The sequence below is a fragment of the Melanaphis sacchari genome, unplaced genomic scaffold, assembly GCF_002803265.2.
Source record: "Melanaphis sacchari strain LSU unplaced genomic scaffold, SCAv2.0 Contig88_pilon_pilon, whole genome shotgun sequence".
Classification (NCBI taxonomy): Eukaryota; Metazoa; Arthropoda; class Insecta; order Hemiptera; family Aphididae; genus Melanaphis; species Melanaphis sacchari.
Genome location: NW_020271625.1, coordinates 7807 through 19392, shown reverse-complemented (window position 1 = coordinate 19392; position 11586 = coordinate 7807). Strand labels below are relative to the sequence as shown.

General features: G+C 24.3%; 1 protein-coding gene across 4 annotated transcripts; it reads left to right on the top strand.

Moving 5' to 3' along the window:
• The first annotated feature begins 1623 nt into the window (after positions 1 to 1623).
• Positions 1624 to 11098, top strand: LOC112602419. 4 transcript variants are annotated; one of them, XM_025350487.1, is made up of 10 exons: positions 1635 to 2058; positions 2129 to 2288; positions 3343 to 3585; positions 3653 to 3827; positions 9112 to 9283; positions 9421 to 9559; positions 9712 to 9807; positions 9871 to 10098; positions 10169 to 10325; positions 10981 to 11098. In XM_025350487.1, exons 1-10 carry the CDS (start codon positions 2050 to 2052, stop codon positions 11039 to 11041), a joined length of 1440 nt encoding a protein of 479 aa, XP_025206272.1. In that variant the 5' UTR covers positions 1635 to 2049; the 3' UTR covers positions 11042 to 11098. The 4 variants fall into 4 exon arrangements, with proteins under 4 accessions (XP_025206274.1, XP_025206272.1, XP_025206273.1 ...); XM_025350488.1 differs by having other exon boundaries at positions 1636 to 2058; positions 2115 to 2288; XM_025350489.1 differs by lacking the exon at positions 10169 to 10325 and having other exon boundaries at positions 1624 to 2058.
• Positions 11099 to 11586: the final 488 nt, after the last annotated feature.

The window sequence follows — 11586 nt, the reverse complement described above, 5'->3', positions numbered from 1 at the left end:
GTTTATTATTTAGAGTAGGTATCTAGAGGTTTAAATTAATATTATAATTATGAATTACCTAAGTTATAAGTATATTATGATAAAATACTGTAAAGTGTTTGTAAATATTTTAATAATCATGAAATGTTTCAAAATTAAGATAACAATAAAAATCATACCTTTAAATTGTACAATACGTCAATTCACTTAAATTTTAAAAACAACAAAACAAAATGGATTATTATGAACGTAAAATTTACTATACCTATATTGTACGTTTGTAAGACAGAGCAACACATGTGGGTGTGGCATCCTCAATGCAATGATTGCAATGTGCTATGTGAATTTCAAAAAGACTCATGAGTTATGACGATTGGATAAATGGTTCCAGAATGATCACTCCAATTTGATATTGTGTAGTTTTATTTTTCTGAAATAAAATTTGTAATGGCATGCTAATGTTGCATAATATATTTTGCAGAATTGATAATTAAAATATGTGAATGTGATCTACTGATCTAGGTACACACAGCGATTATTACAAATAAGTAATAACTAACAGTCTAGTTGACAGCACTTGTTTTATTAACCATTATAAATAAGGTTTAAAAAAACTAAAATATATTTTCATATACAAAAAATGAATGTTTTAAAATTACTATTCAATTTCTAAGTATTATTTAAAATTAATATTAATGCCATAAAATGTGATATAAAGGTGGCAAATAGCTGTATAAGATCAAACCAATGATATCAATATTGATGGTCTTCAACGAGTTTTGAATCGCAAGGTTAATCTAAATTTATTTAAACTTAAAAAGTTAGCGCTCATAATACCATTAAATTCTATGCCATATTAGAGCTCATTTTCAACCACGTGCAAGTACCCATCTAAATTATATTTCTTTTAACATTTGAGTTTAAACTGTCTCATTGTGTATTTACAACTCACCGCTCAGTTTTCTAAAAATTTAATAATAATATAAGTATTAATAAATAACAATCAATCATATTATTATGACGATTTAATTATTATTTATTTGATTACCCGAACAATATAATATTAATTTACAGAATAGTGTTGAGCATTTGCGCACAATGTAGGAGGTACGACTGATCTACGATCAAATAGCAATAAAACGTCCTGCTCGTCCAAGGTCCGGTTCTGTATATTGTTTAATAGGTATAATAGTAATATTAAGACACTACGTCGGTTATGTTTTCTAGTAGAAGTGCTAGTTACTACCATCTAATATTTACGTAAACTTGTCAACTACTAACTAAGTAGTATGGATATAAAATTACGGGCAATTGGTATGTATAAATCGGCGACAGAGACGATTGTAAAGTGATAATAATTTATCGGAACGTGGTCGAACCGTCGAACTGTTTATGGAGGGAATATCGTAACGTGTGGAGGAACAACAGCTTCCCGTCGACCGAACGGATAACAAAGAACAGCAATATGATCGGGCAACAATTAAGTATGTAATTACGTATAAAAAAAAAATAGTAATAGTAGTATAGTACGTAGTACCTATTGCTATAGTAGTAGGTAGGGAAATAGTAGTTACTAATGACTTTTATGACTTATTTTGTATTGATATTTGATACCGACAAATGTATGATACAATCCGACAAAACACTCAAAATCGTTATCAATAATTATATAGAATCATACATGAGTCATACGTCTGTTGGTGGATATTGGATAATGGATATGCACTTTTTGTTATCTCGTAGGTCGTCCGTAGAACAATGCGCGTGAAATTTGTATTTTGATAACATCATTGATATTACGCAATGTCTATTCTTTGTTCGTAAACATTAATCTTTAGAACAGGCTCATAAATCATAATATATAATTAATAAATAAGTAATAATATTGTTGTTACCGCATTGATACAAAATATAATATTTCATCTTAATTCGTAAGAACGGTTTTTGGACATCGAAAACGCAGTATTTATTTTACATTTATCGTATCACTTGAATAACATACCTAGACGACGAGGTAAAAATATATATAGAAACTTTGTTCCTATTTCGATCGACCTATCATCCATTAATATGGAGAATGTGAGTATACACCACAATCTCGATTTTCTCAGGCAATTGTTGATTTTTAACTTTAGGATTATTGTTGCAGAATGGTGATAGTGTATCTGTAGTGACCTTTGAAGGTAGCATCCAGGAGCCAGAGAAAAACAGTGGTGCAGTGGAAGTCTTGGAGCCTGAGGACAAGACCAAATTCAGACTGACTTTGGAACCTATTATGATGTTATTGCTCCTGGGGATAAATGTCAGTAGTGAGTGCTTTGTTATTTAATGTTTATTGTTATAAATAAAAAGAATATTTAAGGTTTGCATTAATATTATATTATGAGGATATCAGCAGCTGAGCGTTACTCTTTGTTTTCTTTGGTGCATGTGCAACATGGACAAAATACATTCCTGGAAAATCATTTTTTTTTTTTGTTTTTTGAGTAAAATTATCTATTGTAAAAATTTTAGAGAATAGTATTTTTAATAATAATATGGTATATGGATTTGTTAAAATATTGTTTTAAAGAAACTTAATATCCTTTTAAATTCGCAAAATTTTATTTTTATTTTTAAAGTTAAGTATTAAATCAAATAATAATTATTTAGAAAACCGATATATTAAATTCTCAAAAACATTATCCTCTTTAATTTTCATAATATATAGGTTTTAATTTAAGATTACTGGATCAAAAATTGATTTTACTTACGTATTTGTGTTGTACCTTGGTGTGTGAGAGGAAATAAATATTAAGCTGAAATCCTCTTCATAATCTTGTTTTGTATTTTACCTAACATAACTTATCTGGTTTTTATCCATCAGCTATCTGCTATCTATTAGAACTTCCTTGTCTAACTTCAAGTATACTCTAATGTTGAAAATGTAATTATTACTACAGATTATACTTCTTAATTTTAGTATAATTTATGCAATAATCAAAAACTGGACGAGTTAATGATTTTTTTTTTAAATTCAATTCAGTTAATATGTATTAATAAGAAAATTTTGTTTTAATTTTTGGTTAATTTAGTTAGGTAAGTTTTAAGTTAATACTCAATTTTTTTAAACTAAAAAAATTACTCACTAAAAATTACCTAAACATTTTTTAATATGAAAACAAAATAAATTAACTGAATTTCTAAGATAAAAATTCAATCTGTTAATTAAAAATATAGCTAGTAGTAACTAATTATGTTAATAGTTAAAAATAAATAAACTTCTTAATTCGTTAATTTCCAGCTTTGCAATAATCTAGTAATATTGATAAATACCAGTTTTATTTGAAGAAAATCTATTAAATATATTATTTATAATTTTAGTAATGGTGCAGACTAACCTAATTGAAGAACGTGTATGCCTCCATAGTGATCTTGTGAACAATAAGTCTGTAAATTGTTATAATATGACTGCAGCAGAACAAGAAATAGTTCAACCAGCTGTGGCAAATTTGCAGATGATTAAAAATCTTATTGAAACATTGGTGCCTTGTGTAACTGCATTGTTTTTAGGTCCATGGAGTGATATTAACGGTCGTTTGCCTTTATTTTTAGCAGCTATCTCAGGTAAGATACAATCTTAAAAATATTTACTTGTATATTTAAATTGAAATAATGTTGTTTTAAATTGAAGGTATGGTAGTATCTAACTGTATGTACTGTGTATTTTCTACAATTCCTAGTCTACCTCCAGTAATGTTTTTACTGTGCAGTATACCTATTGCTATAAGTGGTGGTGGTGGTGCATTGTTTATAGCTTCATTTTGTTATATTGTTGACATTACTGATTTCAAAACCAGAGCTTACAGGTAACATATTTTATGTATTTAATTAAAAATTTAAATTTTTAAAGATTTGATTAACATATTGTAAATTATCTAATTATAATATTTCAATAACAAAAGTACAAAACTATAAAATACATATATATTATATATATATATATTACCAAATCATAATTTTATATATATGTTATGGGCAAAGTAGACTGGGATAATTTTTACATTGCTTTGACATTATGGTACTGTCTGATTATCATTGACAATGTAAGCAAAATTATACATTACACGGGCTGTATAGAATTGCCTAGTTTATATTGGGAATGTAAACCAAGTTTTTATTTTAAAATTAACCTTTCTTGTCTTCTAATTTTATTAATTACTTTATTAGTTGAATATTATTATCTTATTTATTTATTTTTACAATTATCATTACATTTTTGATCAGAATTACATAACTAATTATTGTCACATTAACTATTTATTTTTTAAATTATTTTTAGAATGACATTTGAAGTTTCATTTTTTCCCTCCCACCTTACATTCACATTTTTAATTTGGACGTTGTTGAGTACAATTACATCTATTATAACTTTGTTCTCCTGAATTTGAATATTTTCTCGCTGCTTCTCTTAACTAATTATTAGATCAGACACATCCTCTACAGTTACCAATTTCTCTTTACGTGTAGTAAATTGGTTACAACTATATGTATGCTCTAAATTTCTTTTGGTGGTTCCTATCTTATAATTATCATTAACTAAAATGACAAATTAAAATATTAAAATTTTAAATATGTATTTTACTTAAATTTATAGTAAAATTTGTGTTATACTTGATAGAATAACCCTAAGAATGCAACGGAGGTTGCTATGAGTTCTATCTACATCAGGTATTTTGATGTTGACAGTTAACCAACTTTTCCCTTGCAAAATCTTTTTTGTATGCTTCTTTCATATTTTGATTTACTTTAATTTTTAAATTTACAACTAACTGTTCTTACAGAAGTTATTTTATTTATTATATTATCTATTTTTTCTTTAATCAATGTTTTATTAACTTCACAATGATTTCCAGTATTTATGGATGTATTAGTCAGCTCTAAATTTTCTTTAGTTTTTAATTTAATAATTATTAATACTAGAAGTACTATGATTTTAATTTAATTTTAGTACTATATTCAAATATTGCTTCATATGGGCTGCATTTTATTCCATGATATAACTTATAAGGATCAATTTTTCTCATTAATTGGACAAATTTTAGTCCACATCTTGATTGACTTTTTTAATGGAACCTTGACTTTACTATGGTCTTGATTTTTTGTGTTTAAATTTTAAATCTTTCCATGTATTACATATATTACATAATTTATTTATTATTTTATCACGAATTCATTGTCATTGTTGCTTTATAGAATCATTCAAATTAAATTACTGATCAAATTAATATATAAGATAAATAAAATAGAAGTCAAAACAATTCTTAAACTTCCTTGTCGGGACACTATACTTGAAAAAACCTTTTATAATTTTATAACATAATTTTTTTTACCATTTGTTTTCTATTTGACAAGTAATTTTTGAATAAAATTAAGATATAATTATTAATACTGAAACCTAGGTAAGGCAATATCTAATAAAATGTTGTAGTTCACTTTATAAAAAGTCTTGGCTAAGTCCAAAAATACTACAATCATAACAAACAAATTAAGCATATTAAATAGAGTATCCTGAGCGCCTATATCTGGCCTAAATCCAAATTGATCTTTCAATAGGACTATAGGAGATTATTTTTCTCTAGAAACAAAATTAATCTAATTTTAATTATTTTTTTTTTAAGCATTTTGACAAAATTATTGAGTAAAAATATTGGTCTATAATTGTTAATATTTTTACAATTCCTAGCTTTATGAACTTGGTTTTTGATTGCTACTCTAAGGTCTTCTAGAAAGATATGTTGTTGTATGCTCAAGTTATAAATATGTATTTCGTATTAGTGGAGTTATGATAAGTTCAATAATGTGCTTTAATAGTTTAATTGTTATCCTATCAAAATCTGCTTATGTCTTGTTTTTAAAACTATTGACTATGTTTATAACATTTGAGTTTTCTATTTTTTTTTTAGTAAAAAATTTAATAAACATTTTTTTTTAGAATTATAGAGTTGTTACCATATTATGTCATTTTTAGCCAAAAAACTAAATTTTCAGCTATTTTCTTACCTATATTGATAAAAAATTCATTGAAAGTATTAGATACCCATTTACATCATTGTTAGTATCATATAACTCAAGTTTTATATACTATTGTTTTAACACAAGTAATTTCATTTATAAGTAGTTAGGTACTATGAGATTGTTGGGAATACTATTAAATTTATTCCCATTAAATTTTATTTTTGCATATTAAAATGTGTATAATTATTTTTATATTATTTTAATATAAGACTAATTTCCTATTTTGTTTTTTTTTGCATTTTAAAGATAGAAACTGTTTATTGTGCGTAGAGTGTAACAGACAAGTAGTCATCCATTCCTTGAGCAAAAAATTTGTATGAAAATTGTTGAATTATCTATACAATTAAATATTAATTTCTGAAATTCAAAATAATGCTCATTCACGCTATTTCTATTGTACATTTCAGTAAATTTTTCTTCATTTTGTATAATTTTACTATGATCAATTCAAAAAACAAATTAACTACTACATATAAAGAAGCATTCTGTAGTTATTAAAAAAGTAAGTAGTATAATAATGAGTATTATCAGTCTGTAGTTTACTAGAATTTACTAAAATAATTAAATATTCACTATTGTGAATTAATATATAATTGAAGCATGAGTGATCTTGGTCATTTGGTAGCCTAGTTTATAAGTTTATAAATGATGTTAAATCATTCTCTGATAATAAATCAATATTATTTAGTATATTGTCCACAATTTTATTTATTTTCATGTCCCCGATGAGAACAGTAAAGTTATTATCTTTTATTTTTTTCATATAACTTAATTTAAAGTATTGGTAAGGGTACTAATATCAGATAAAAGTAACTATTAACTATTTATTGTTAAACCTAGATTTTTAAAGTAGAGCTTAACAATATTAATTATAGCAAGATCATTTAAAAAAGTTTACCATTACTTATTCTTAACAAAAGCAAAATTATCAAAATGTTGATCCCTTTTTCATGGTTGGAAGTATACATTTATTATTGTCAATAGTTAATAAAATACACTAAAGAACTTAAAAGATTATACCAAGTTTTATTTAATATAATTAGATTAATTTTTTTAATATTTCAATTATTTTCTAAAAATAAAGTTAATTTATCAAAGTTAGAGTTGTAGGTTGTAACTTGCCTACTTTCTACTGCTAATATTCCTAATGTTAGAATACAAAATATTAATATTCTTATTGTTATAAGAAATTTAATTTAAATTTAAAAATTCAGAAAATGATGTATAGTGGTTTGTTTTATAGCTAATAAATCATAGAGTGGTATTTGGAAATATTAAAAGAGCATAAGTGTATTGGCCAAATTTATAAAATTGCTTAAATTTCTTTGAAATTTAAGACAATCATTTAATGAATTAACGTGAAGAAATATATGTCATGTGCAAAAGCAAGAAGGTTATTATGTTGTAATTCACATTTAGCACTTTTAATATTAACAAAATATTTGTAACTTAAATAAAGCACACTCATTATTAATAATTAAGGCTTTATTATTTTTATTTTTTTAATAAAATAACTCTTTCAATCATAGATCTCTTGATTTGAAATGATAAAAATTTAGTCACTATTTTTCTAGGTTTATGTTTGAAGTTTGATTAAACATAGAATGTTATTGTAATGGAAGTATTTACTCCTCTAGATACAGCAATTGATTTAACTGGTTTTACCCTGTCTTCATTTTCACTTTCTGAATTAATCACGGCTTAAACAAAATTTTTAATCTCTTTTTGTTTAAAAACATTCATAGATTTATCTAAAGGTGATATTTTTAAGTGTAATATTTAGTACATTTGCTTACCAAAGCTATCAAACTTTTCATTCATTAAGTCGATTGATTCAACTCAGTTTTTTATCGTAACATTGTAAATATTTTAAATATTATAATATATTCAATTATTTTTGTTTTTCTGAGAGACTGTTTTAGCGTGTAGCACATTTATTTTAAATTTCCAACAATACTATTTTTAGAGGGCTAGTTTAAACGTACAGTTGATTCCGCTTACAGTTGACACATCAGCTGCGTGTTATTTTGTCCCAATAATCCAAAATACAAAAACAAACATATACATTTGTTGATAAACTGATTTTTTTTTATTTTTTTTTATTATTAAAAATTACATACAGTTATAGAAATTGTTTAATAATACAAAAAGAAAAAGATGATATTATAACCTAATTATTTATAAAAATATATACTTATAAAGTACATACATATATTTTTTAATTTTTTTATTATATATTTTATCTTATTTAAAAAAACTATGAATATTACTTTATTTCTTATGTATTATTGATTGTGATACTCGATAAAAATGTCCCGATTATCCGGATTTGTGATCCAGATAAGCAGTGAACATTTACTCTACAAGCATACATTTGTTTTTGTAGTTAAAAAAGAATTGTCCCTATTAAGTGGTTGTCCATTATGCAGAATCGATTGTATTTCTTAAAGTAGCATCACTTAATGCAACACATCTAAAGTGTAGAATTGCATTGTATTTTGTACAATTAATATTATCATTATTGAAAATGTTATCATTTGCAATACATAACATAAATAATAAATATATACAATAGAAGCCACTTATCGTACAAATCTAATTTCTCAGTATTCTAGCAACTTAATTGCAAATAGTCTGGAGTACTCAATTTTGAAACGTTTTAAAGATATACTTAATTTCAATTTTTGTTTTGACTTTAGCTAAACTAAAAAAACATTGTTATAAGTATTTCTTATTATGAATTTTCTTTTTTATATACTATTAGATTTAAGTTTGCATGAAATGTTCTGTACTCTTTACTTCTACAAAGTATTAAATTTGAATAAGTAAATAATAATAAAAAAGAAATATAGCAAAAAGAAAAGTAGATAATAAGTTTTGAAACAGGAACAGATAAGCAAATGAAAAAACTCACAATACATCCATGTTAATCAATCCCCAAATGATTACTAAATATAACTATTAAATTCTAATAATTTTTAAGTGTTTGTCAAGTATGCCAAATATATTATTTAAATGTAGTTAACTTGTGAATAACAACGTAACTGTAATTTAATAATTTATTGTTACCTGTAGATTAGGTGTATTGCAAACTTTTATATCTTTTGGCTCAATTATTGGATCAATACTAAGTCCTATGTTATATAGCAAGTCATCTACTTATGCTTTTGCCTTAAGTGCAATGTTCACAATAACTGGACTTCTTTACACATCTCTTTTTCTCAAAGAAACTGTTATCATAAAAAAAGTATGTTTATCAATTTCAATATTTTTATTTTCTAAATTAAAAATATAAATTAAGTTTATGTTGAAGTATTTGTTTGTAGATTTTGTACTTGGTAAGAAATATATAGTTTTGTAATTGTTGTATTTTTAATTTTGTAGGGTGTAAATACAAAACTTTTCAATCTCAGTCTAGTAAAAAATATGTGGGAAACTGTTGTGAAAAAAAGATTTGGATTTTTAAGAAGCATAATTATTCTTTCTGCTGTGGTATTAACTTTAAATTTGGCCATTGTAATGGGTAAATACTTAGTTTATTTATTTATTCATCATCAATTAATGTAAAAAAAAATATTCTTACCCTTAAAAATGAGTTGTTTATTATAAATGCCAATCAAAACGCATGTAATCCAATATTCTTGTATTCAATATTAATATTATACTTTACTTTAGGCGAGGATTCATTGATGTATATGTACCTACAAAAACAATTTTCATGGACTTTAGAAAATTATACTCTATTTAATGCTTATGCAACATTATTAAGTGGTTTGTAATTTATTTCTTTTATGAACTATTAGATATCAACTAAGCATTTATTTATTATTTTAGCTAGTATTCCTGCAATTGGGTTGTATGTATTGAGTACTAAACTTGAAATACCAGACATGTATCTTGCTACTGCTGCTACAGGACTACGAATCATAGAAAAAGTTTTTTTAGCGTACTCGCGATATACATGGCAATTTTATATAGCAAAGATTTTTGGTTGTGTAGTATTGACCAGTGAACCACTAGTTCGATCTCAATTATCCAAGAGTTTTCCATCTGAAGATTTAGGTGAAAATAACAAATTAATAATTACCATTTTAAAATTAATTTTTGTTATTATAGTTATAATAATTTACAGGTAAAATATATGCATTCATAAGCGTGATTGAAGGTTTTGGTACATTACTTGGTTCCCCAATATATACCACATTGTATAATATGACAATCCATAACTTTGCCAATTTTATATTTTTCCTATCAGCAGTATTTGGCACATTTGTTTTAGGCTTCTACATGTAAGTTATTTTCAATTCAAATAGTCTACAATAAATAATTTTCTTTATGATTATTTACATAAAAAACATGTATGTAAATATATTTTTATAGTTTTCTCAGGTACTATAATAGTTATAGGCAGTTATAAGTTATAACATTGTCCCTATTTAATTACTACCAGCAACTCAATTTTATTTTAAATTATCTGAATAATGAAGTTGAATCTAGTTTACATAATGATTGTGCAATTTTGAAAAATCCTGTTAAAAAAAGTAAATGAAAATATTTAATTTAGCATTAAATATTCTTCAATGTAATTGATGACTTATTCTTTCATGACTGTCTACTATCCGTTTAAATTTTCAATATAAATAACTATCAAGATTTTTTTTTACACTTGAGGTGAATTAAATTAAATCCACATTGTTTCTATCCTAATTGTTGTCCTTGCTATTATCTATTTTTATAATTTCTGACTGATTCCCTAATGTAAAATTTGATCTATTCACTATTAAGGTTAATTTGACAAAGTGCTTGTAAATGTAAACTTTTTATTTAGCTTAAGTATATTTATTATTCTTTCTTTGTTACTTGTTTAAATGTTTTATAAGTAATGAAATATTGTATTTAGCTAAAATTTTATTTATCAACTTAGTACAATTTTTATTTTTTCAGAATTATATTGTTCTTGCTTTCAAAAAGTTCCAAGACACAGGATTTATTAATTGTGAACTAATTATTAAACAAAGAAAATATATATATATATTTTTTTTTTGTATTCAATGTACTATTAGCGTTTTATATTGTATATTTAATAAAGATTTATTTTATTTTATTAAATTGAACACAGTTATATTATAGTTGAACACTTACTTTATATTTAAAAACTTGTTTACGAATCGTATTTATTTGTTTAATGATATCAAATTTTTAAGACTTAAATGATTATATTATTATCAAAGATTATACATGACAATCTATAATATTATTATATTATAAAAATTTCAAATTTTAATACTTATGTTTTGTATGAGTTATATGATATAATATCTGTGATCTTTTTATACTATTTATGAATTAAAATGTATGTAAAATATACTTAATATTGCTGATTTTATATCTATTGTACACAATAATATAGATATTTTTAATTATTTTTCTATTACATATTTTATTTCTTATTAATTATATAGTATTTTTGTAAACTCTTGTAGATTTTATTTATTTTTGACGATGTCGCAGAAGTATTGCAAAACCTGTTCCCTTTTCGTCGTCGATTTT

Bases quoted from the DNA above. Each gene is read 5' to 3' on its own strand.
- LOC112602419 (XM_025350487.1), top strand. The intron at 9,284-9,420 runs GTATGTTTATCA...TTAATTTTGTAG, and splicing joins AAACTGTTATCATAAAAAAA to GGTGTAAATACAAAACTTTT. The intron at 10,326-10,980 runs GTAAGTTATTTT...TTATTTTTTCAG, and splicing joins TTTGTTTTAGGCTTCTACAT to AATTATATTGTTCTTGCTTT.